Source organism: Plectropomus leopardus, chromosome 9 (assembly GCF_026936395.1).
Source record: "Plectropomus leopardus strain MGB_pleo_1.0 chromosome 9, ASM2693639v1, whole genome shotgun sequence".
In the NCBI taxonomy this organism is placed as follows: domain Eukaryota; kingdom Metazoa; phylum Chordata; class Actinopteri; order Perciformes; family Serranidae; genus Plectropomus; species Plectropomus leopardus.
The window spans coordinates 4,619,212-4,646,431 of NC_142184.1; the positions used below are offsets into that span (position 1 = coordinate 4,619,212).

The 27,220-nt window shown below is 35.9% G+C and overlaps 1 protein-coding gene and 1 long non-coding RNA gene across 5 annotated transcripts in view; one reads left to right on the plus strand and one right to left on the minus strand.

The window, feature by feature from the left end:
• Positions 1-1,092: 1,092 nt before the first annotated feature.
• On the plus strand, positions 1,093-27,093 carry LOC148188651 (uncharacterized). Its single transcript, XR_015777383.1, has 3 exons — positions 1,093-1,325; positions 19,187-19,483; positions 26,956-27,093. It is a non-coding gene; the product is annotated as an uncharacterized LOC148188651 (long non-coding RNA).
• nckap5l (NCK-associated protein 5-like) overlaps positions 18,203-27,220 on the minus strand; it is a 61,378-nt gene continuing 52,360 nt past the window's right edge. For all 4 annotated transcript variants that reach the window (XM_088081738.1, XM_088081736.1, XM_088081737.1 and 1 more), the window contains 3 exons: positions 26,838-27,116; positions 26,094-26,245; positions 18,203-19,452 (listed from right to left, as the gene is read on the minus strand). In XM_088081738.1, the coding sequence (XP_087937864.1) occupies positions 19,192-19,452; positions 26,094-26,245; positions 26,838-27,116 (692 nt within the window). In that variant the 3' untranslated portion in view covers positions 18,203-19,191. The remainder of the gene's footprint in view (positions 19,453-26,093; positions 26,246-26,837; positions 27,117-27,220) is intronic.

Consider the following 27,220-nt stretch of genomic DNA (forward strand, 5'->3'; position numbering starts at 1 on the left):
AATTAGAGGAATTAAATGGATTTGACGCATCAAGTCTGTAAACCAGAATTAAGTAAAGTATTCAGCTCAAGTTTTCAGGTATCTGCTTTTACTTGAGTATTTCCATGTTATGATACTTTCAGTTTTACCTCCACTACATTTATACTACAACTGAAGTTACCAGTAACTTTTTAAGTTAAGAGGCTGCATTAAAAAAAGATAAAGTCAAGAAAAAAAGGATACACTTCGTATGAGAACTTTATGACGTATTGTAGCATAACTTTTCAAATAAAATATTTAATAACTTACAATACTATGACTTCTTTTTAGGATTTTAATCACATACCATAGTATGGATTTTGAAGACATTTTATGCGGCATACTATATACCATGATTTTTAAGTTTTTATTTATTTATTTATTTTACTTTTTATAGCATACTATTCTTTGATTTTTTAGTTCTACATTTTTGATGAAAAACTGTCATAACTTTTGTGTCTTTTTTTCATTACTTATGACACTATATTTTTTTTAAATTATGATATATCTTATGACTTTTCTGTCAGTTGTTTTATCACATACTATATTATGATTTTTTCTTTCTTTTTTCTAATGACATGCTTTTAACCGTTACTCTCCAAAATGCTGGAACAACTTTCTGACGATCTGAGAACTAAAAATATTGAATATTGAATATTTAATGTAAAGAAAAAAAAACAACTTTTTTAGTCTTTTATGTAGTGTCTTACAATAAAAAATGTATGGTTTTTACTTATTCTATTTTTAAAGATACATTTTTTGAAGTTCACATTCATCACATCCTATACTATGATTTTTTCTGAATTCTTAAAAATCTATTTTTTGTGAATTTTGTCTTATTACATACAATACTATGACCTTTTTTGTGACATATGTTTTTACACACTGTAGTATGAATGGTTTTTGGATTAATTTTGCTTTATTCAAATACGATGCAATGACTTTTTTATGACTTTTTTAAATCACATACCATACTACGACGCTTTCAATTTTCATGAAATTCTGCATGTTAGAACCATTTTAGCACTTCTAAAGTTGTTTTTTTTTTGAGTCACTTGAATGCATCACCAACCATGCATCCCAGAATCCTCTCAGAACATGCACGTTAGCGCGTTTAGACAAGCAGAGGAAAACGCCAAAAGGACAGTCTTTAACCCCATAATGTCGAGTTAAATCTGTGTTAAATGTTTGATGAATTCATTTATCGCCACACTGATTTCAATATTTGTTGTTTTTTTAAATTTCGTTTTGACATCCTGCAAACACTCGACACCCGAAGAGTCCTGCAACAAACAAACAAACAAACAGTGAGTGCAACCAAACACACAAAGTTAGATTATCTGTTCCGATGTCTAAATATCTGTTTGTGGAGGGTTATTTTAATCTCGTTGAAAAACTGCAATATTATACCATGACTTTTTTGATTGACATTATATTATACATATTTTCGACCAGCCATATTATGATGTTTTTGGCCATTTTTGCAACATTGTATCCTATGACGTGTCTTTGCACACTATTTTATGCAGTTTTCAGGTGTTCCCACTTGTTTATGGGACATGTCATATTTTGACATTTTTGCCATACTATAGCCTTGCTTTTTTTTCATTTATTACAACATGCATTATTGTCGTGTTTTTAGCTGTTTTTGCAAAGTTCTATGCTATGGCGTGTTTTGGCAAGGTATTTTATGTTGTTTTGAGGTGTTTTCAGCTTTTTTTGGGACATGTCATATTTTGACATTTTTGTCATACTATAGCCTTGCCTTTTCGGTCATTTTTTCAGCATGCATTATTGTGGTGTTTTTGGCTGTTTTTGCAAAATTCTATACCATAACCTGTTTTGACATGCTATTTTATGCTGTTTTGAGGTGTTTTCAGCTATTTTTGGGACATGTCATATTTTGCCATTTTTGCCATACTATAGCCTTGCCTTTTCAGTCATTTTTTCGGCATGCATTATTATGTTTTTTTTGGCCGTCTTTGCAAAATTCTATGCTATGGCGTGTTTTGGCACGCTATTTTATGCTGTTTTGAGGTGTTTTCAGCTGTTTTTGGGACATGTCATTTTTTGACATTTTAGCCATACTATAGCCTTGCTTTTTGGGTCATTTTTCGAAATGCCAAATTATTGTGTTTTTGGACGTTTTTGCAACATTGTATGCTACAGCGTGTCTTTACACGCTATTTCATGCAGTTTTCAGGTGTTTCCACCTGTTTTTGGGACATGTCATATTTTGACATTTTTGCCATACTATAGCCTTGCCTTTTCGGTCATTTTTTCAATATGCATTATTGTGGTGTTTTTGACCATTGTTGCAAAATTCTATGCTATGTCGTGTTTTGGCACGCTATTTTATGTTGATTTGAAACATTTTCAGCTGTTTTTGGGACATGTCATATTTTGACATTTTTGCCATAGTATAGCCTGGCCTTTTCTGTCATTTTTTGGACATGCAGTATTGTGGTGTTTTTTGGATTGTTTTTTGCAAATTCTATGCTATGGCATGTTGTGGCACGCTACTTTATGCTGTTTTGAGGTGTTTTCAGCTGTTTTTGGGACATGTCATATTTTGACATATTTGCCATACTATAGCCTTGCCTTTTCAGTCATTTTTTCAACATGCATTATTATGGTGTTTTTGGCTGTTTTTGTAACATTCTATGCTATTGTGCATCTTTCCATGCTATTTTATGTTGTTTCAAGATATTTTCAGCTGTTTTTGTTACATGTCATATTTTCACATTTTTGCCACACTATAGCCTTGCCTTTTCGGTCATTTTTTACAACATGCATTATTATGGTGTTTTTGGCCGTTTTTGCAAAATTCTATGCTATGACGTGTTTTGCCACGCTATTTTGTGCTGTTTTGAGGTATTTTCAGCTGTTTTTGGGACATGTCATATTTTGACATTTTTGCCATACTATAGCCTTACCTTTTTGGTCATTTTTTTCAACATACATTATTATGGAGTTTTTGGCCGTTTTTGCAAAATTCTATGCTATGGCGTGTTTTGGAATGCTATTTTATGCTGTTTTGAGGTGTTTTCAGCTGTTTTTGGGACATGTCATATTTTGACATTTTTGCCATACTATAGCCTTGCCTTTTCGGTCATTTTTTACAACATGCATTATTATGGTGTTTTTGGCCGTTTTTGCAAAATTCTATGCTATGGCGTGTTTTGGTACGCTATTTCATGCTGTTTTGAGGTGTTTTCAGCTGTTTTTGGTACATGTCATATTTTGACATTTTTGCCATACTATAGCCTTGCCTTTTCGGTCATTTTTTACAACATGCATTATTATGGTGATTTTTGCTGTTTTGCAAAATTCTATGCTATGGCGTGTTTTGGTACGCTATTTCATGCTGTTTTGAGGTGTTTTCAGCTGTTTTTGGGACATGTCATATTTTGACATTTTTGCCATACTATAGCCTTGCCTTTTTGGTCATTTTTTCAACATGCATTATTATGGAGTTTTTGGCCGTTTTTGCAAAATTCTATGCTATGGCGTGTTTCGGAATGCTATTTTATGCTGTTTTGGGGTGTTTTCAGCTGTTTTTGGGACATGTCATATTTTGACATTTTTGCCATACTATAACCTTGCCTTTTTGATCATTTTTTACAACATGCATTATTATGTTTTTTTGGCTGTTTTTGCAAAATTCTATGCTATGGCGTGTTTTGGCACGCTATTTTATGCTGTTTTGAGGTGTTTTCAGCTGTTTTTGGGACATGTCATATTTTGACATTTTTGCCATACTATAGCCTTACCTTTTCGGTCATTTTTTCAACATGCATTTTTTTGGTCTTTTTGACCGTTTTAGTAAAATTCTATGCTATGGCGTGTTTTGGCACGCTATTTTATGCTGCTTTGAGGCGTTTTCAGCTGTTTTTGGGACATGTCATATTTTGACATTTTTGCCATACTATAGCCTTGCTTTTTTGGTCATTTTTTACAACATGCATTATTATGGTGTTTTTGGCCGTTTTTGCAAAATTCTATGCTATGACGTGTTTTGGCACGCTATTTCATGCTGTTTTGAGGTGTTTTCAGCTGTTTTTGGGACATGTCATATTTTGACATTTTTGCCATACTATAGCCTTACCTTTTCGGTCATTTTTTCAACATGCATTTTTTTGGTCTTTTTGACCGTTTTTGCAAAATTCTATGCTATGGCGTGTTTTGGCACGCTATTTTATGCTGCTTTGAGGCGTTTTCAGCTGTTTTTGGGACATGTCATATTTTGACATTTTTGCCATACTATAGCCTTGCTTTTTTGGTCATTTTTTCAACATGCATTATTGTGGTGTTTTTGGCTGTTTTTGCAAAATTCTATGCTATGACGTGTTTTGCCACGCTATTTTGTGGTGTTTTGAGGTATTTTAAGCTGTTTTTGGGAAATGTCATATTTTGACATTTTTGCCATACTATAGCCTTGCCTTTTCGATCATTTTTTACAACATGCATTATTATGGGTTTTTTTGGCCGTTTTTGCAAAATTCTATGCCATGGTGTGTTTTGGCACGCTATTTTATGCTGTTTTGAGGTGTTTTCAGCTGTTTTTGGGACATGTCATATTTTGACATTTTTGCCATACTATAGCCTTGCCTTTTCAATCATTTTTTACAACATGTATTATTATGGGGTTTTTTGGCCGTTTTTGCAACATTCTATGCTATGGCGTGTTTTGGAACGCTATTTTATGCTGTTTTGAGGTGTTTTCAGCTGTTTTTGGGACATGTCATATTTTGACATTTTTGCCATACTATAGCCTTGCCTTTTCGGTCATTTTTTACAACATGCATTATTATGGTGTTTTTGGATGTTTTTGCAAAATTCTATGCTATGGCGTGTTTTGGCACGCTATTTTATGCTGTTTTGAGATGTTTTCAGCTGTTTTTGGAACCTGTCATATTTTGACATTTTTGCCATACTATAGCCTTGCTTTTTTGGTCATTTTTTCAACATGCATTATTGTGGTGTTTTTGGCCGTTTTTGCAAAATTCTATGCCATGGTGTGTTTTGGCACGCTAATTTTTGCTGTTTTGAGGTGTTTTTAGCTGTTTTTGGGAAATGTCATATTTTGACATTTTTGCCATACTATAGCCTTGCCTTTTCGGTCATTTTTTCAACATGCATTATTGTGGTGTTTTTGGCCGTTTTTGCAAAATTCTATGCTATGACGTGTTTTGGCACGCTATTTCATGCTGTTTTGAGGTGTTTTCAGCTGTTTTTGGGACATGTCATATTTTGACATTTTTGCCATACTATAGCCTTGCCTTTTTGATCATTTTTTACAACATGCATTATTATGGGTTTTTTTGGCCGTTTTTGCAAAATTCTATGCCATGGTGTGTTTTGGCACGCTAATTTTTGCTGTTTTGAGGTGTTTTCAGCTGTTTTTGGGACATGTCATATTTTGACATTTTTGCCATACTATAGCCTTGCCTTTTCAGTGATTTTTTACAACTTTCATTATTATGGTGTTTTCCGCCGTTTTTGCAAAATTCTATGCTATGGCGTGTTTTGGCACGCTATTTCATGCTGTTTTGAAGTGTTTTCAGCTGTTTTTGGGACATGTCATATTTTGACATTTTTGCCATACTATAGCCTTGCCTTTTCGGTCATTTTTTACAACATGCATTATTATGGGTTTTTTTGGTTTTGCAAAATTCTATGCCATGGTGTGTTTTGTACGCTTAATTTTTGCTGTTTTGAGGTGTTTTCAGCTGTTTTTGGGACATGTCATATTTTGACATTTTTGCCATACTATAGCCTTGCCTTTTCAGTAATTTTTTACAACATGCATTATTATGGTGTTTTTGGCCGTTTTTGCAAAATTCTATGCTATGGCGTGTTTTGGCACGCTATTTCATGCTGTTTTGAAGTGTTTTCAGCTGTTTTTGGGACATGTCATATTTTGACATTTTTGCCATACTATAGCCTTGCCTTTTCGGTCATTTTTTACAACATGCATTATTATGGTGTTTTTGGCCGTTTTAGCAAAATTCTATGCTATGATTTGTTTTGGCACGCTATTTCATGCTGTTTTGAGGTGTTTTCAGCTGTTTTTGGGACATGTCATATTTTGACATTTTGCCATACTATAGCCTTGCCTTTTCGGTCAGTTTTACAACATGCATTATTGTGGTGTTTTTGGCGTTTTGCAAAATTCTATGCTATGACATGTTTTGAACGCTATTTCATGCTGTTTTGAGGTGTTTTCAGCTGTTTTTGGGACATGTCATATTTTGACATTTTTGCCTTACTATAGCCTTGCCTTTTCGGTCAGTTTTTACAACATGCATTATTGTGGTGTTTTTGGCCGTTTTTGCAAAATTCTATGCTACGACATGTTTTGGAACGCTATTTTATGCTGTTTTGAGGTGTTTTCAGCTGTTTTTGGGACATGTCATATTTTGACATTTTTGCCTTACTATAGCCTTGCCTTTTCGGTCAGTTTTTACAACATGCATTATTGTGGTGTTTTTGGCCGTTTTTGCAAAATTCTATGCTATGACATGTTTTGCCACGCTATTTTGTGCTGTTTTGAGGTGTTTTCAGCTGTTTTTGGGACTTGTAATATTTTGACATTTTTGCCATACTATAGCCTTGCCTTTTCGGTCATTTTTTACAACATGAATCATTATGGTGTATTTGGCCGTTTTTGCAAAATTCTATGCTATGGCGTGTTTTGGCACGCTATTTCATGCTGTTTTGAGGTGTTTTCAGCTGTTTTTGGGACATGTCATATTTTGACATTTTTGCCATACTATAGCCTTACCTTTTCGGTCATTTTTTCAACATGCATTTTTTTGGTCTTTTTGACCGTTTTAGTAAAATTCTATGCTATGGCGTGTTTTGGCACGCTATTTTATGCTGCTTGAGGCGTTTTCAGCTGTTTTTGGGACATGTCATATTTTGACATTTTTGCCATACTATAGCCTTGCCTTTTCGGTCATTTTTTCAATATGCATTATTGTGGTGTTTTTGACCATTGTTGCAAAATTCTATGCTATGTCGTGTTTTGGCACGCTATTTTATGTTGATTTGAAACATTTTCAGCTGTTTTTGGGACATGTCATATTTTGACATTTTTGCCATAGTATAGCCTGGCCTTTTCTGTCATTTTTTGGACATGCAGTATTGTGGTGTTTTTTGGATTGTTTTTTGCAAATTCTATGCTATGGCATGTTGTGGCACGCTACTTTATGCTGTTTTGAGGTGTTTTCAGCTGTTTTTGGGACCTGTCATATTTTGACATTTTTGCCATACTATAGCCTTGCTTTTTTGGTCATTTTTTCAACATGCATTATTGTGGTGTTTTTGGCCGTTTTTGCAAAATTCTATGCTATGACGTGTTTTGCCACGCTATTTTGTGCTGTTTTGAGGTGTTTTTAGCTGTTTTTGGGACATGTCATATTTTGACATTTTTGCCATACTATAGCCTTGCCTTTTCGGTCATTTTTTACAACATGCATTATTATGGTGTTTTTGGCCGTTTTTGCAAAATTCTATGCTATGACGTGTTTTGGCACGCTATTTCATGCTGTTTTGAGGTGTTTTCAGCTGTTTTTGGGACATGTAATATTTTGACATTTTTGCCATACTATAGCCTTGCCTTTTCGGTCATTTTTTACAACATGAATCATTATGGTGTTTTTGGCCGTTTTAGCAAAATTCTATGCTATGACGTGTTTTGCCACGCTATTTTGTGCTGTTTTGAGGTATTTTCAGCTGTTTTTGGGACATGTCATATTTTGACATTTTTGCCATACTATAGCCTTACCTTTTTGGTCATTTTTTTCAACATGCATTATTATGGAGTTTTTGGCCGTTTTTGCAAAATTGTATGCTATGGCGTGTTTTGGAATGCTATTTTATGCTGTTTTGAGGTGTTTTCAGCTGTTTTTGGGACATGTCATATTTTGACATTTTTGCCATACTATAGCCTTGCCTTTTCAGTCATTTTTTCAACATGCATAAGTATGGTGTTTTGGGCTGTTTTTGCAAAATTCTATGCTATGGTGGGTCTTTGCACGCTATCTTATGCTGTCTTCAGGTGTTTTCAGCTGTTTTTGGTACATGTCATATTTTGACATTTTTGCCATACTATAGCCTTGCCTTTTCGGTCATTTTTTACAACATGCATTATTATGGTGTTTTTGGCCGTTTTTGCAAAATTCTATGCTATGGCGTGTTTTGGTACGCTATTTCATGCTGTTTTGAGGTGTTTTCAGCTGTTTTTGGGACATGTCATATTTTGACATTTTTGCCATACTATAGCCTTGCCTTTTTGGTCATTTTTTCAACATGCATTATTATGGAGTTTTTGGCCGTTTTTGCAAAATTCTATGCTATGGCGTGTTTCGGAATGCTATTTTATGCTGTTTTGGGGTGTTTTCAGCTGTTTTTGGGACATGTCATATTTTGACATTTTTGCCATACTATAACCTTGCCTTTTTGATCATTTTTTACAACATGCATTTTTATGTTTTTTTCGCCGTTTTTGCAAAATTCTATGCTATGGCGTGTTTTGGCACGCTATTTTATGCTGTTTTGAGGTGTTTTCAGCTGTTTTTGGGACATGTCATATTTTGACATTTTTGCCATACTATAGCCTTGCCTTTTCGGTCATTTTTTCAACATGCATTTTTTTGGTCTTTTTGACCGTTTTAGTAAAATTCTATGCTATGGCGTGTTTTGGCACGCTATTTTATGCTGCTTTGAGGCGTTTTCAGCTGTTTTTGGGACATGTCATATTTTGACATTTTTGCCATACTATAGCCTTGCTTTTTTGGTCATTTTTTCAACATGCATTATTGTGGTGTTTTTGGCCGTTTTTGCAAAATTCTATGCTATGACGTGTTTTGCCACGCTATTTTGTGCTGTTTTGAGGTGTTTTCAGCTGTTTTTGGGACTTGTAATATTTTGACATTTTTGCCATACTATAGCCTTGCCTTTTCGGTCATTTTTTACAACATGAATCATTATGGTGTATTTGGCCGTTTTTGCAAAATTCTATGCTATGGCGTGTTTTGGCACGCTATTTCATGCTCTTTTGAGGTGTTTTCAGCTGTTTTTGGGACATGTCATATTTTGACATTTTTGCCATACTATAGCCTTGCCTTTTCGGTCATTTTTTCAACATGCATTTTTTTGGTCTTTTTGACCGTTTTAGCAAAATTCTATGCTATGGCGTGTTTTGGCACGCTATTTTATGCTGTTTTGAGGTGTTTTCAGCTGTTTTTGGGACATGTCATATTTTGACATTTTTGCCATACTATAGCCTTGCCTTTTCGGTCATTTTTTCAACATGCATTATTATGGTGTTTTTGGCCGTTTTTGCAAAATTCTATGCTATGGCGTGTTTTGGCACGCTATTTTATGCTGTTTTGAGGTGTTTTCAGCTGTTTTTGGGACATGTCATATTTTGACATTTTTGCCATACTATAGCCTTGCCTTTTCGGTCATTTTTTCAACATGCATTATTGTAGTGTTTTTGGCCGTTTTTGCAAAATTCTATGCTATGGCGTGTTTTGGCACGCTATTTCATGCTGTTTTGAGGTATTTTAAGCTGTTTTTGGGACCTGTCATATTTTGACATTTTTGCCATACTATAGCCTTGCCTTTTCGGTCATTTTTCAACATGCATTTTTGTGGTAATTTTTGCCATTTTTGCAAAATTCTATGCTATTGCGTGTTTTGCCACGCTATTTTATGCTGTTTTGAGGTGTTTTCAGCAGTTTTTGGGACATGTCATATTTTGACATTTTTGCCATACTATAGCCTTGCCTTTTCGGTCATTTTTTACAACATGCATTATTATGGTGTTTTTGGCCGTTTTTGCAAAATTCTATGCCATGGTGTGTTTAGCATGCTATTTCATGAAGTTTTGAGGTGTTTTCAGCTGTTTTTGGGACATGTCATATTTTGACATTTTTGCCATACTATAGCCTTGCCTTTTCGGTCATTTTTTACAACATGCATTATTATGGTGTTTTTGGCCGTTTTTGCAAAATTCTATGCTATGGCGTGTTTTGGCACGCTATTTCATGCCGTTTTGAGGTGTTTTCAGTTGTTTTTGGGACATGTCATATTTTGACATGTTTGCCATACTATAGCCTTACCTTTTCTGTCATTTTTTTCAACATGCATTATTATGGAGTTTTTGGCCGTTTTTGCAAAATTGTATGCTATGGCGTGTTTTGCACGCTTATTTCATGCTGTTTTGAGGTGTTTTCAGCTGTTTTTGGGACATGTCATATTTTGACATTTTTGCCATACTATAGCCTTGCCTTTTTGGTCATTTTTTCAACATGCATTATTATGGAGTTTTTGGCCGTTTTTGCAAAATTCTATGCTATGGCGTGTTTCGGAATGCTATTTTATGCTGTTTTGGGGTGTTTTCAGCTGTTTTTGGGACATGTCATATTTTGACATTTTTGCCATACTATAACCTTGCCTTTTTGATCATTTTTTACAACATGCATTATTATGTTTTTTTGGCCGTTTTTGCAAAATTCTATGCTATGGCGTGTTTTGGCACGCTATTTTATGCTGTTTTGAGGTGTTTTCAGCTGTTTTTGGGACATGTCATATTTTGACATTTTTGCCATACTATAGCCTTGCCTTTTCGGTCATTTTTTCAACATGCATTTTTTTGGTCTTTTTGACCGTTTTAGCAAAATTCTATGCTATGGCGTGTTTTGGCACGCTATTTCATGCTGTTTTGAGGTGTTTTCAGCTGTTTTTGGGACATGTCATATTTTGACATTTTTGCCATACTATAGCCTTGCTTTTTTGGTCATTTTTTCAACATGCATTATTGTGGTGTTTTTGGCCGTTTTTGCAAAATTCTATGCTATGACGTGTTTTGCCACGCTATTTTGTGCTGTTTTGAGGTATTTTAAGCTGTTTTTCGGACCTGTCATATTTTGACATTTTTGCCATACTATAGCCTTGCCTTTTCGGTCATTTTTTCAACATGCATTATTATGGTGTTTTTGGCCGTTTTTGCAAAATTCTATGCTATGACGTGTTTTGGAACGCTAATTTTTGCTGTTTTGAGGTGTTTTCAGCTGTTTTTGGGAAATGTCATATTTTGACATTTTTGCCATACTATAGCCTTGCCTTTTCGATCATTTTTTACAACATGCATTATTATGGTTTTTTTCGCCGTTTTTGCAACATTCTATGCTATGGCATGTTTTGGCACGCTATTTTATGCTGTTTTGAGGTGTTTTCAGCTGTTTTTGGGACATGTCATATTTTGACATTTTTGCCATACTATAGCCTTGCCTTTTTGGTCATTTTTTCAACATGCATTATTGTGGTGTTTTTGGCCGTTTTTGCAAAATTCTATGCCATGGTGTGTTTTGGCACGCTAATTTTTGCTGTTTTGAGGTGTTTTTAGCTGTTTTTGGGAAATGTCATATTTTGACATTTTTGCCATACTATAGCCTTGCCTTTTCGGTCATTTTTTCAACATGCATTATTATGGTGTTTTTGGCCGTTTTGCAAAATTCTATGCTATGACGTGTTTTGGCACGCTATTTCATGCTGTTTTGAGGTATTTTCAGCTGTTTTTGGGACATGTCATATTTTGACATTTTTGCCATACTATAGCCTTGCCTTTTTGATCATTTTTTACAACATGCATTATTATGGGTTTTTTTGGCCGTTTTTGCAAAATTCTATGCCATGGTGTGTTTTGGCACGCTAATTTTTGCTGTTTTGAGGTGTTTTCAGCTGTTTTTGGGACATGTCATATTTTGACATTTTTGCCATACTATAGCCTTGCCTTTTCTGTCATTTTTTACAACATGAATCATTATGGTGTTTTTGGCCGTTTTTGCAAAATTCTATGCTATGGCGTGTTTTGGAACGCTATTTCATGCTGTTTTGAGGTGTTTTCAGCTGTTTTTGGGACATGTCATATTTTGACATTTTTGCCATACTATAGCCTTGCCTTTTCGGTCATTTTTTACAACATGCATTATTATGGTGTTTTTGGCCGTTTTTGCAAAATTCTATGCTATGACGTGTTTTGGCACGCTATTTCATGCTGTTTTGAGGTGTTTTCAGCTGTTTTTGGGACATGTCATATTTTGACATTTTTGCCATACTATAGCCTTGCCTTTTCGGTCAGTTTTACGACATGCATTATTGTGGTGTTTTTGGCCGTTTTTGCAAAATTCTATGCTATGGCGTGTTTTGGAACGCTATTTTATGCTGTTTTGAGGTGTTTTCAGCTGTTTTTGGGACATGTCATATTTTGACATTTTTGCCTTACTATAGCCTTGCCTTTTCGGTCAGTTTTACAACATGCATTATTGTGGTGTTTTTGGCCGTTTTGCAAAATTCTATGCTATGACATGTTTTGGCATGCTATTTTATGCTGTTTTGAGGTGTTTTCAGCTGTTTTTGGGACTTGTCATATTTTGACATTTTTGCCTTACTATAGCCTTGCCTTTTCGGTCAGTTTTTACAACATGCATTATTGTGGTGTTTTTGGCCGTTTTTGCAAAATTCTATGCTACGACATGTTTTGGAACGCTATTTTATGCTGTTTTGAGGTGTTTTCAGCTGTTTTTGGGACATGTCATATTTTGACATTTTTGCCATACTATAGCCTTGCCTTTTCGGTCATTTTTTCAACATGCATTATTGTGGTGTTTTTGGCCGTTTTTGCAAAATTCTATGCTATGACGTGTTTTGGCACGCTATTTCATGCTGTTTTGAGGTGTTTTCAGCTGTTTTTGGGACTTGTAATATTTTGACATTTTTGCCATACTATAGCCTTGCCTTTTCGGTCATTTTTACAACATGAATCATTATGGTGTATTTGGCGTTTTGCAAAATTCTATGCTATGGCGTGTTTTGGCACGCTATTTCATGCTGTTTTGAGGTGTTTTCAGCTGTTTTTGGGACATGTCATATTTTGACATTTTTGCCATACTATAGCCTTGCTTTTTTGGTCATTTTTTCAACATGCATTATTGTGGTGTTTTTGGCTGTTTTTGCAAAATTCTATGCTATGACGTGTTTTGGCACGCTATTTTGTGGTGTTTTGAGGTATTTTAAGCTGTTTTTCGGACCTGTCATATTTTGACATTTTTGCCATACTATAGCCTTGCCTTTTCGGTCATTTTTTCAACATGCATGATTGTGGTGTTTTAGGCCGTTTTTGCAAAATTCGATGCCATGGTGTGTTTTGGCACGCTAATTTTTGCTGTTTTGAGGTGTTTTTAGCTGTTTTTGGGAAATGTCATATTTTGACATTTTTGCCATACTATAGCCTTGCCTTTTCGGTCATTTTTTCAACATGCATTATTGTGGTGTTTTTGGCCGTTTTTGCAAAATTCTATGCTATGATTTGTTTTTGGCACGCTATTTTATGCTGTTTTGAGGTGTTTTCAGCTGTTTTTGGGACATGTCATATTTTGACATTTTTGCCATACTATAGCCTTGCCTTTTGATCATTTTTTACAACATGCATTATTATGGGTTTTTTTGGCCGTTTTTGCAAAATTCTATGCCATGGTGTGTTTTGGCACGCTAATTTTTGCTGTTTTGAGGTGTTTTCAGCTGTTTTTGGGACATGTCATATTTTGACATTTTTGCCATACTATAGCCTTGCCTTTTCAGTAATTTTTTACAACATGCATTATTGTGGTGTTTTTGGCCGTTTTTGCAAAATTCTATGCTATGGCGTGTTTTGAAACGCTATTTTATGCTATTTTGAAGTGTTTTGAGCTGTTTTTGGGACATGTCATATTTTGACATTTTTGCCATACTATAGCCTTGCCTTTCCGGTCATTTTTTCAACATGCATTATTATGGAGTTTTTGGCCGTTTTTGCAAAATTCTATGCTATGGCGTGTTTTGGCACGCTATTTCATGCTGTTTTGAGGTGTTTTCAGCTGTTTTTGGGACATGTCATATTTTGACATTTTTGCCATACTATAGCCTTGCTTTTTTGGTCATTTTTTCAACATGCATTATTGTGGTGTTTTTGGCCGTTTTGGCAAAATTCTATGCTATGGCGTGTTTTGGAACGCTATTTTATGCTGTTTTGAGGTGTTTTCAGCTGTTTTTGGGACATGTCATATTTTGACATTTTTGCCTTACTATAGCCTTGCCTTTTCGGTCAGTTTTTACAACATGCATTATTGTGGTGTTTTTGGCCGTTTTTGCAAAATTCTATGCTACGACATGTTTTGGCACGCTATTTTATGCTGTTTTGAGGTGTTTTCAGCTGTTTTTGGGACATGTCATATTTTGACATTTTTGCCATACTATAGCCTTGCCTTTTCGGTCATTTTTTACAACATGAATCATTATGGTGTTTTTGGACGTTTTTGCAAAATTCTATGCTATTGTGTGTCTTGGCACGCTATTTTATGCTGTTTTGAGGTGTTTTCAGCTGTTTTTGGGACATGTCATATTTTGACATTTTTGCCATACTATAGCCTTGCCTTTTCGGTCATTTTTTCAACATGCATTTTTTTGGTCTTTTTGACCGTTTTAGCAAAATTCTATGCTATGGCGTGTTTTGGCACGCTATTTTATGCTGCTTGAGGCGTTTTCAGCTGTTTTTGGGACATGTCATATTTTGACATTTTTGCCATACTATAGCCTTGCTTTTTTGGTCATTTTTTCAACATGCATTATTGTGGTGATTTTTGCTGTTTTGCAAAATTCTATGCTATGGCGTGTTTTGGAACGCTATTTTGTGCTGTTTTGAGGTATTTTAAGCTGTTTTTCGGACCTGTCATATTTTGACATTTTTGCCATACTATAGCCTTGCCTTTTCGGTCATTTTTTACAACATGAATCATTATGGTGTTTTTGGCCGTTTTTGCAAAATTCTATGCCATGGTGTGTTTTGGCACGCTAATTTTTGCTGTTTTGAGGTGTTTTTAGCTGTTTTTGGGAAATGTCATATTTTGACATTTTTGCCATACTATAGCCTTGCCTTTTCGGTCATTTTTTACAACATGCATTATTATGGTGTTTTTGGCCGTTTTTGCAAAATTCTATGCTATGACGTGTTTTGGCACGCTATTTCATGCTGTTTTGAGGTGTTTTCAGCTGTTTTTGGGACATGTCATATTTTGACATTTTTGCCATACTATAGCCTTGCCTTTTTGATCATTTTTTACAACATGCATTATTATGGTTTTTTTTGGCCGTTTTTGCAAAATTCTATGCCATGGTGTGTTTTGGCACGCTAATTTTTGCTGTTTTGAGGTGTTTTCAGCTGTTTTTGGGACATGTCATATTTTGACATTTTTGCCATACTATAGCCTTGCCTTTTCGGTCATTTTTTACAACATGCATTATTATGGTGTTTTTGGCCGTTTTAGCAAAATTCTATGCTATGGCGTGTTTTGGCACGCTATTTCATGCTGTTTTGAGGAATTTTAAGCTGTTTACCGGACCTCTCATATTTTGACATTTTTGCCATACTATAGCCTTGCCTTTTCGGTCATTTTTTACAACATGCATTATTATGGTGTTTTTGGCCGTTTTTGCAAAATTCTGTGCTACGACGTGTTTTGGAACGCTATTTTATGCTGTTTTGAGGTGTTTTCAGCTGTTTTTGGGAAATGTCAGATTTTGACATTTTTGCCATACTATAGCCTTGCCTTTTCGGTCATTTTTTACAACATGAATCATTATGGTGTATTTGGCCGTTTTTGCAAAATTCTATGCTATGGCGTGTTTTGGAACGCTGCTTTAACCTGTTTTTAGGTGTTTTCAGCTGTTTTTGGGACATGTCATATTTTGACATTTTTGCCATACTATAGCCTTGCCTTTTTGGTCATTTTTTCAACATGCATTATTATGGAGTTTTTGGCCGTTTTTGCAAAATTCTATGCCATAGCCTGTTTTGACATGCTATTTTATGCTGTTTTGGGGTGTTTTTAGCTGTTTTTGGGACATGTCATATTTTGACATTTTTGCCATACTATAGCCTTGCTTTTTTGGTCATTTTTTCAACATGCATTATTGTGGTGTTTTTGGCCGTTTTTGCAAAATTCTATGCTATGGCATGTTTTGGCACGCTAATTTATGCTGTTTTGAGGTGTTTTCAGCTGTTTTTGGGACATGTCATATTTTGACATTTTTGCCATACTATAGCCTTGCTTTTTTGGTCATTTTTTCAACATGCAATATTATGGAGTTTTTGGCCGTTTTTGTAAAATTCTATGCTATGGCGTGTTTTGGCACGCTATTTTATGCTGTTTTGAGGTGTTTTCAGCTGTTTTTGGGAAATGTCATATTTTGACATTTTTGCCATACTATAGCCTTGCCATTTTGGTCATTTTTTCAAGATTGCATTATTTTGGTGTTTTTGGCCGTTTTTGCAAAATTCTATGCTATGGCGTTTTTTGGCACGCTATTTTATGCTGTTTTGAGGTGTTTTCAGCTGTTTTTGGTACATGTCATATTTTGACATTTTTGCCATACTATAGCCTTACCTTTTCTGTCATTTTTTTCAACATGCATTATTATGGAGTTTTTGGCTGTTTTTGCAAAATTGTATGCTATGGCGTGTTTTGGAATGCTATTTTATGCTGTTTTGAGGTGTTTTCAGCTGTTTTTGGGACATGTCATATTTTGACATTTTTGCCATACTATAGCCTTGACTTTTCGGTCATTTTTTCAACATGCATTATTATGGAGGTTTTGGCCGTTTTTGCAAAATTCTATGCCATAGCCTGTTTTGACATGCTATTTTATGCTGTTTTGGGGTGTTTTTAGCTGTTTTTGGGACATGTCATTTTTTGACATTTTAGCCATACTATAGCCTTGCTTTTTGGGTCATTTTTCAACATGCATTATTGTGGTGTTTTTGGCCGTTTTGCAAAATTCTATGCTATGGCATGTTTTGGCACGCTAATTTATGCTGTTTTGAGGTGTTTTCAGCTGTTTTTGGGACATGTCATATTTTGACATTTTTGCCATACTATAGCCTTGCTTTTTTGGTCATTTTTTCAACATGCAGTATTATGGTGTTTTTGGCCGTTTTTGTAAAATTCTATGCTATGGCGTGTTTTGTACGCTATTTTATGCTGTTTTGAGGTGTTTTCAGCTGTTTTTGGGAAATGTCATATTTTGACATTTTTGCCATACTATAGCCTTGCCATTTTGGTCATTTTTTCAAGATTGCATTATTTTGGTGTTTTTGGCCGTTTTTGCAAAATTCTATGCTATGGCGTGTTTTGGCACGCTATTTTATGCTGTTTTGAGGTGTTTTCAGCTGTTTTTGGGACATGTCATATTTTGACATTTTTGCCATACTATAGCCTTGCCTTTTTGGTCATTTTTTCAACATGCATTATTATGGAGGTTTTGGCCGTTTTTGCAAAATTCTATGCCATAGCCTGTTTTGACATGCTATTTTATGCTGTTTTGGGGTGTTTTTAGCTGTTTTTGGGAAATGTCATATTTTGACATTTTTGCCATACTATAGCCTTGCTTTTTTGGTCATTTTTTCAACATGCATTATTGTGGTGTTTTTGGCCGTTTTTGCAAAATTCTATGCTATGGCATGTTTTGGCACGCTAATTTATGCTGTTTTGAGGTGTTTTCAGCTGTTTTTGGGACATGTCATATTTTGACATTTTTGCCATACTATAGCCTTGCTTTTTTGGTCATTTTTTCAACATGCAATATTATAGAGTTTTTGGCCGTTTTTGTAAAATTCTATGCTATGGCGTGTTTTGGCACGCTATTTTATGCTGTTTTGAGGTGTTTTCAGCTGTTTTTGGGAAATGTCATATTTTGACATTTTTGCCATACTATAGTCTTGCTTTTTTATCATTTTTCGACATGCCATATCATTGTGGTTTTGGACATTTTTGCAACACTGTATGCTATGGTGTGTCTTGACATGCTATTTCATGCAGTTTCCAGTTCTTCCTTATGTCGCAAAAATATGCCAAAAACACCATGATATGGCATGTTGAAGAAATGATCGAAAATGACATACAACAGTGCGGAATTGAACCCGCAACTACTGTGGAGCGGACAAAGCCTCTATAACACTGGGTGCTGCGATAGTCCCAACTTTTTCAATTTGTATTGTATGCTGCACCTATGTAATAATACTTTCTTCTGACTGTGTCTGTAGTTGATGGTATGTGCCAAAATAACTGACACAAAGAGGTAAATCAAAACATTTTAATTAGAAAGTTGAAAAACGGCAGTAGGTACATAGGACCTCTAATGGCTAGGGAACGAACAGCAACAGAGATGTTGAAATACAAGATATGAACATAATCTACTAAGCGAGGAGACTGCAGTTTTCACAGAAAGATTGTAAAAAGAAAAAGTGACTGCAAATGATGAACATTTAAAATAAATAAATAATAGAAATACATATTCATTGAATAGTGTAGCCATTTCTCTTATCTATGTTATTATTGCTGGTATATATTACCTTTAAATGTCTTATGATTTAAAACAGACGTATTCAGACAACCTTCCTCCATCGCAAAACAATATCAACATGATCAATAAAATCGTTTATACATTTAAAATCGTGATGCATGAGTTTAGCAGTAAAGAATCACAGACATGAACATTCGTTTTTTTTTGTTAGGGAGCTCCATGTTTTTTTTTTGATCTTCGATACATTATGTGGTGAAATGATATCCAGAACAGAATGGACGTATTGATACAGTACGTCAGCGATTGAACTGATCAGTTCTTCCTCGATGTACATAACAAAGATCCATCTACCAGATGATTAAAAACAAAAGACAAGTTGCTAATCATTAGCTTAGCCATGCGTTTGTAGTCCTGTATACACATGAATTAAAGAATGTCCACAGTCAAGTCTGATTGTGTAAAAAGTGAACAACCTATATTATTTGGGGTGGCTTTTGGCTTCATGTTAATTTGTAATCCTGAGGAGAAGTCTATCGATCCATCTTTCCAGTCGCAACAGAGAAACGGTTGATGACAAAGCATCATCACCACAATATACTTAGGGACATCAACAGGGCAGTTTCTTTTCCTCAAAGGTGGCGGCGGTTCAGCAGCATCACAGTACTACCAGCAACCAGAAGATGTGTTCAGAGTCAAAGCGGTGCTGGCTTTTATTGTCTGTGGACTAAATGAGCTCCTCTCCATCCTCTGCTGTCCTTAGCTGGATCATCCTTGGCTGCCGCAGGACGACAGACTGTCGTACAAAGAGTCGCTGAGGGACTCGGGGGTCTCCAGGACCTGAGGCCGGCTAGGAGAGAGTGCTTCCTCCGGCCGCTCCCTGAGCAGCTCCAGTCCAGCCTCCCGACTCATCTCTGGGACGCTGGGAGTGCGAGTCTTCCCCCTGCGGCTCATACCGGACTGAGCAGGGACGGGCAAGCTGCCTGGGTCGACCACCCTGCTGGAGGACGGGCCGCCAGCCTTCATGCTCTGAACGGATGCAGAGAGAGAAACATTTAAGGTAATGTGTTTTGTCTTATGTAACGCCTTCAGGTGCAAAAGGAAAAAAAAATTGGGTTGCATAAATCACCCAACTGTGAATCTTTAATATTCAGCTGATTAATAATTTCTAGAGTGAGAATGTGTTTCTGTGTTTTTACATTATGTAAGATGTGAGTGCAGATTTAAAAATGTATCTGAGCATTACTGCCTAGTCTGTAAGTGACCTAGATATTTCCTTTTAGCATTTCAGCTCCTGTAGCAGTTTTCAATAACAATGAATCACATCAAACATGTTAATTTGGAAAATAAAATACTGGCAAAAATGTAAAAAAAATGTCCCAAAAACAGGTGCAAACACCTCGAAAATGCATAAAATAGTGTGCCAACACACGCCATAGCATAGAATGTCGCAAAAACGACCAAAAACATCATAACATTGTGTGCCGAAAAAATGACCCAAAAAGCAAGGCTGTACTATGGCAAAAATGACAAAAAATGACATGTTCTAAAAAATGGTGTAAATACCTGAAAGCTGCATAAAATAGCGTATCGAGACACTCCATAGCATAGAATCTTGCAAAAACGTCAAAAAAAGCCATATTTTGACATGTCCGAAAAAATGACCAAAAAAGCAAGGCTATAGTATGGCGAAAATGTCCAAAAATGACATGTCCCAAAAACAGGTGGAAACACCTGAAAACTGCATTGAATAGCGTGTAGAGACACGCTATAGCATAAAATGTTGCAAAAACGTCCAAAAACACAATAATTTGGCATGTCAAAAAATGACCCAAAATGCAAGGCTATAGTATGGCGAAAATGTCCAAAAATGCCATATCCCAAAAACTGGTGCAAACACCTGAAAACTGCATAAAATAGCATGTAAAGACACGCCATAGCATAGAATGTCGCAAAAACAACCAAAAACATCATAATATTGCATGCCCAAAAAAATGACCTAAAAAGCAAGGCTATAGTATGGCGAAAATGTCAAAAAGTGACATGTCCCAAAAACCAGTGCAAACACCATAAAACTGCATAAAATAACCTGCCAACACCCGCCATAGCATAGAATGTTAGAAAAAACGTCCAAAAACCCCATAATACTGCATGCTGAAAAAATGACCCAAAAAGCAAGGCTATACTATGGCGAAAAATGTGAAAAAGTGACATGTCCAAAAAACCAGTGCAAACACCATAAAACTGCATTAAATAGTGTGTAAAGACACGCCATACCATACAAAGTTGCAAAAACGTCAAAAAAAGCCATATTTTGACATGTCCGAAAAAATGACCAAAAAAGCAAGGCTATAGTATGGCGAAAATGTCAAAAAATGCCATATCCCAAAAACTGGTGCAAACACCTGAAAACTGCATAAAATAGCATGTAAAGACACGCCATAGCATAGAATGTCGCAAAAACAACCAAAAACATCATAATATTGCATGCCCAAAAAAATGACCTAAAAAGCAAGGCTATAGTATGGCGAAAATGTCAAAAAGTGACATGTCCCAAAAACCAGTGCAAACACCATAAAACTGCATAAAATAACCTGCCAACACCCGCCATAGCATAGAATGTTAGAAAAAACGTCCAAAAACCCCATAATACTGCATGCTGAAAAAATGACCCAAAAAGCAAGGCTATACTATGGCGAAAAATGTGAAAAAGTGACATGTCCAAAAAACCAGTGCAAACACCATAAAACTGCATTAAATAGTGTGTAAAGACACGCCATACCATACAAAGTTGCAAAAACGTCAAAAAAAGCCATATTTTGACATGTCCGAAAAAATGACCAAAAAAGCAAGGCTATAGTATGGCGAAAATGTCAAAAAATGCCATATCCCAAAAACTGGTGCAAACACCTGAAAACTGCATAAAATAGCATGTAAAGACACGCCATAGCATAGAATGTCGCAAAAACAACCAAAAACATCATAATATTGCATGCCCAAAAAAATGACCTAAAAAGCAAGGCTATAGTATGGCGAAAATGTCAAAAAGTGACATGTCCCAAAAACAAGTGCAAACACCATAAAACTGCATTAAATAGTGTGTAAAGACACGCCATAGCATACAAAGTTGCAAAAACGACCAAAAACATCATAATATTGCATGCCTGAAAAAATGACCTAAAAAGCAAGGCTATAGTATGGCGAAAATGTCAAAAAGTGACATGTCCCAAAAACAGGTGGAAACACCTGAAAACTCCTTTGTATAGCGTGTAGAGACACGCCATAGCATAAAATGTTGCAAAAACATCCAAAAACATGATAATTTGTCACGTTGTAAAATGGCCCAAAAAGCAAGGCTATAGTATGGCGAAAAATGTCAAAAAGTGACATGTCCCAAAAACCAGTGCAAACACCATAAAACTGCATTAAATAGTGTGAAAAGACACGCCATACCATACAAAGTTGCAAAAACGTCCAAAAACACAATAATGCTGCATGCTGAAAAAGTGACCCAAAAGCAAGGCTATAGTATGGCGAAAATGTCCAAAAATGACATGTCCCAAATACAGGTGGAAACACCTGAAAACTCCATTGAATAGCTTGTAGAGACACGCCATAGCATAGAATGTCGCAAAAACGACCAAAAACATCATAATATTGCACGCCCGAAAAAATGTCCCAAAAAGCAAGGCTATAGTATGGCGAAAATGTCAAAAAAATGACATGTCCCAAAAACAGGTGGAAACACCTAAAAACTCCATTAAATAGTGTGTAGAGACACGCAATAGCATAAAATGTTGCAAAAACGTCCAAAAACACGATAATTTGTCACGTCGTAAAATGACCCAAAAAGCAAGGCTATAGTATGGCGAAAATGTCAAAAAGTGACATGTCCCAAAAACCAGTGCAAACACCATAAAACTGCATTAAATAGTGTGTAAAGATGTGCCATACCATACAAAGTTGCAAAAACGTCAAAAAAAGCCATATTTTGACATGTCCGAAAAAATGACCAAAAATGCAAGGCTATAGTATGGCGAAAATGTCAAAAAATGCCATATCCCAAAAACTGGTGCAAACACCTGAAAACTGCATAAAATAGCATGTAAAGACACGCCATAGCATAGAATGTCGCAAAAACAACCAAAAACATCATAATATTGCATGCCCAAAAAAATGACCTAAAAAGCAAGGCTATAGTATGGCGAAAATGTCAAAAAGTGACATGTCCCAAAAACCAGTGCAAACACCATAAAACTGCATAAAATAACCTGCCAACACCCGCCATAGCATAGAATGTTAGAAAAAACGTCCAAAAACCCCATAATACTGCATGCTGAAAAAATGACCCAAAAAGCAAGGCTATACTATGGCGAAAAATGTGAAAAAGTGACATGTCCAAAAAACCAGTGCAAACACCATAAAACTGCATTAAATAGTGTGTAAAGACACGCCATACCATACAAAGTTGCAAAAACGTCAAAAAAAGCCATATTTTGACATGTCCGAAAAAATGACCAAAAAAGCAAGGCTATAGTATGGCGAAAATGTCAAAAAATGCCATATCCCAAAAACTGGTGCAAACACCTGAAAACTGCATAAAATAGCATGTAAAGACACGCCATAGCATAGAATGTTGCAAAAACAACCAAAAACATCATAATATTGCATGCCCAAAAAAATGACCTAAAAAGCAAGGCTATAGTATGGCGAAAATGTCAAAAAGTGACATGTCCCAAAAACCAGTGCAAACACCATAAAACTGCATTAAATAGTGTGTAAAGATGTGCCATACCATACAAAGTTGCAAAAACGTCAAAAAAAGCCATATTTTGACATGTCCGAAAAAATGACCAAAAATGCAAGGCTATAGTATGGCGAAAATGTCAAAAAATGCCATATCCCAAAAACTGGTGCAAACACCTGAAAACTGCATAAAATAGCATGTAAAGACACGCCATAGCATAGAATGTCGCAAAAACAACCAAAAACATCATAATATTGCATGCCCAAAAAAATGACCTAAAAAGCAAGGCTATAGTATGGCGAAAATGTCAAAAAGTGACATGTCCCAAAAACCAGTGCAAACACCATAAAACTGCATAAAATAACCTGCCAACACCCGCCATAGCATAGAATGTTAGAAAAAACGTCCAAAAACCCCATAATACTGCATGCTGAAAAAATGACCCAAAAAGCAAGGCTATACTATGGCGAAAAATGTGAAAAAGTGACATGTCCAAAAAACCAGTGCAAACACCATAAAACTGCATTAAATAGTGTGTAAAGACACGCCATACCATACAAAGTTGCAAAAACGACCAAAAACATCATAATATTGCATGCCTGAAAAAATGACCTAAAAAGCAAGGCTATAGTATGGCGAAAATGTCAAAAAGTGACATGTCCCAAAAACAGGTGGAAACACCTGAAAACTCCTTTGTATAGCGTGTAGAGACACGCCATAGCATAAAATGTTGCAAAAACATCCAAAAACATGATAATTTGTCACGTTGTAAAATGGCCCAAAAAGCAAGGCTATAGTATGGCGAAAAATGTCAAAAAGTGACATGTCCCAAAAACCAGTGCAAACACCATAAAACTGCATTAAATAGTGTGAAAAGACACGCCATACCATACAAAGTTGCAAAAACGTCCAAAAACACAATAATGCTGCATGCTGAAAAAGTGACCCAAAAGCAAGGCTATAGTATGGCGAAAATGTCCAAAAATGACATGTCCCAAATACAGGTGGAAACACCTGAAAACTCCATTGAATAGCTTGTAGAGACACGCCATAGCATAGAATGTCGCAAAAACGACCAAAAACATCATAATATTGCACGCCCGAAAAAATGTCCCAAAAAGCAAGGCTATAGTATGGCGAAAATGTCAAAAAAATGACATGTCCCAAAAACAGGTGGAAACACCTAAAAACTCCATTAAATAGTGTGTAGAGACACGCAATAGCATAAAATGTTGCAAAAACGTCCAAAAACACGATAATTTGTCACGTCGTAAAATGACCCAAAAAGCAAGGCTATAGTATGGCGAAAATGTCAAAAAGTGACATGTCCCAAAAACCAGTGCAAACACCATAAAACTGCATTAAATAGTGTGTAAAGATGTGCCATACCATACAAAGTTGCAAAAACTTCCAAAAACACAATAATGCTGCATGCTGAAAAAATGACCCAAAAAGCAAGGCTATAGTATGGCGAAAATGTCAAAAAATTGATATGTCCCAAAAACAGGTGCAAACACCTGAAAACTCCTTTGTGTAGCGTGTAGAGACATGCTATCACATAAAATGTTGCAAAAACGTCCAAAAACATGATAATTTTCACGTCGTAAAATGACCCAAAAAGCAAGGCTATAGTATGGCGAAAATGTCAAAAAGTGACATGTCCCAAAAACCAGTGCAAACACCATAAAACTGCATAAAATAGCTTGCCAACACCCGCCATAGCAGTAGAATGTTAGAAAAAACGTCCAAAAACCCCATAATACTGCATGCCGAAAAAATGACCCAAAAAGCAAGGCTATAGTATGGCGAAAAATGTCAAAAGTGACATGTCCCAAAAACAGGTGGAAACACCTGAAAACTCCTTTGAATAGCGTGTCAAGACACGCCATAGCATAAAATGTTGCAAAAACGTCCAAAAACACGATAATTTGTCATATCGTAAAATGACCCAAAAAGCAAGGCTATAGTATGGCAAAATTTCAAAAAGTGACATGTCCCAAAAACCAGTGCAAACACCATAAAACTGCATTAAATAGTGTGTAAAGACACACCATACCATACAAAGGTGCAAAAGCGTCAAAAAAACACCATAATACTGGATGTCGAAAAAATGACCCAAAAAGCAAGGCTATAGATAGCCTATAGATATTTAGTAAAAATGTAAAAAAAAAAATGACATGTACCAAAAACAGATGGAAACACCTGAAAACTGCATGAAATAGCATGTAGAGACACGCCATAGCATAAAATGTTGCAAAAACGTCCAAAAAAGCCATATTATGACATGTCGAAAAAAATGACAGAAAAAGCAAGGCTATAGTGTGGCGAAAAATGTCAAAAAGTGACATGTCCCAAACACTACTGCAAACACCATAAAACTGCATTAAATAGTGTCTAAAGACACGCCATACCATACAAAGTTGCAAAAGCGTCAAAAAAACGCCATAATAATGCATGCCCAAAAAATGACCTAAAAAGTAAGGCTATAGTATGGCGAAAATTTTCAAAATGTGACCTGTTCCAAAAGCTGCTGATAACTGTATAAAATAGTGTGCAAAGAGACGTCATAGCTTAGAATGTTGCAAAAATGGCCAAAAACATCATAATATGGCATGTCAAAAAAAAATGCTGAAAAACCAGCTGAAAACGAAGTTGCTATATTGTAAGTTTCCAATAACATGTTTAAGACATAAAATTATTTTTTCTTTACATTTTTTTACATACTTTGACTTTTTAAAAAATATTTCTTAATGGCAATGGCTTTTTAAATGATTTTTTATGATACAATGTTCTATAGAAAATTTTTATATAAATATACCATGACTCCCTTTATGACATAGTATATTATGATGTTTTTATGGCATACAGAGAGAGAGAAAAGTAAAAATTGTACAGTTCACTGAATATTTAATTACTGTCCTACCCCTCTGAATGGAGATCCGAAGGACACCGCCTCCTCCTCTTCCTCCTCCACTGCCAAGTAAACTTCTGCAGGTCCTGCTGGAGTCTTCAGGTTCGGGAAGGTCCAAGTTTTGGAGCGGGGGGAAAACATATTTGCCCCATGGGCCTCTTTGTCTGTAGATGAAGCGATTAAAGACAATTTTCAATTTCCATTTCAAAATTAGGCCAGGTTAAAATGTTTGTGTTTATATTCATTAATCTTCTGACTTTTCCTCTAGCGGCACTATGAATTTCTGATTTGTCGAGTGAATGTCCTGACAACCTTCGTTTGGATAACCGTGCTGTTTGTTGTAGATATTCATCGTGTTTACCAACTTTGGTGACTTCTTACAAAATTTAACTTTTTTTTTTTTTCAAAACTAAATAAATGTTTACTAAAAGTTGAAGTGCAACTTTTATCTAAAACTGTGAAAAAAAAAATTTCTTTACGATGAGCTTCATAGTCTCATGACGTGACTGTCGACTCTTTACGGTCCGTGTCATGCATCAGTCTGAGCTACAAAATGTAAACAACATTATTGTTTAAGCCAGAGATGAAAACTAAAACTATCACTGCTTTATTTGACTGCAGTACAAGTTTGCAAATTACATCAAAGTACTACAGTAACAAGTGTACAAAAATTGGAAGCAGTCAAAAGAAGTGAGAGACCGTTAACAATAAACTGACGTTCTGTTATTATGAATAAGTGGAACAGCTGTACGTTACCTTCACGGATGACGCCGGCGGAGCTTCTTCCCTCCAGCATGGAGCCGTACTGAATTGTGGGTATTAGCTGTTTGTGAGGTGCGTAGCATTCCTCCTGTGACGTGGGTTCTCTGTCCAGGGTGCGGGCCCGTCGCCCGGCCCTCCCCGGGGAGCTGGAGGAGTGGCGCTCAGCCCCGGCCCTCGTCTTAGACAGGCCCCGTCCTGCAGCGCCGCTGCTGCAGTCGGGCAGGGGAAATGTACCGATCCCGCTGTCCAGAGTGTACGTGGAGGCACCAGAACCTGCAGACAAAGGAGAGCTTCAAAGACTGACTGACCTGGAAATGCAAAAAAGTCTCACATAATTGAGACACATACAAATAAATCTTAAAATGACAGAAGAATTA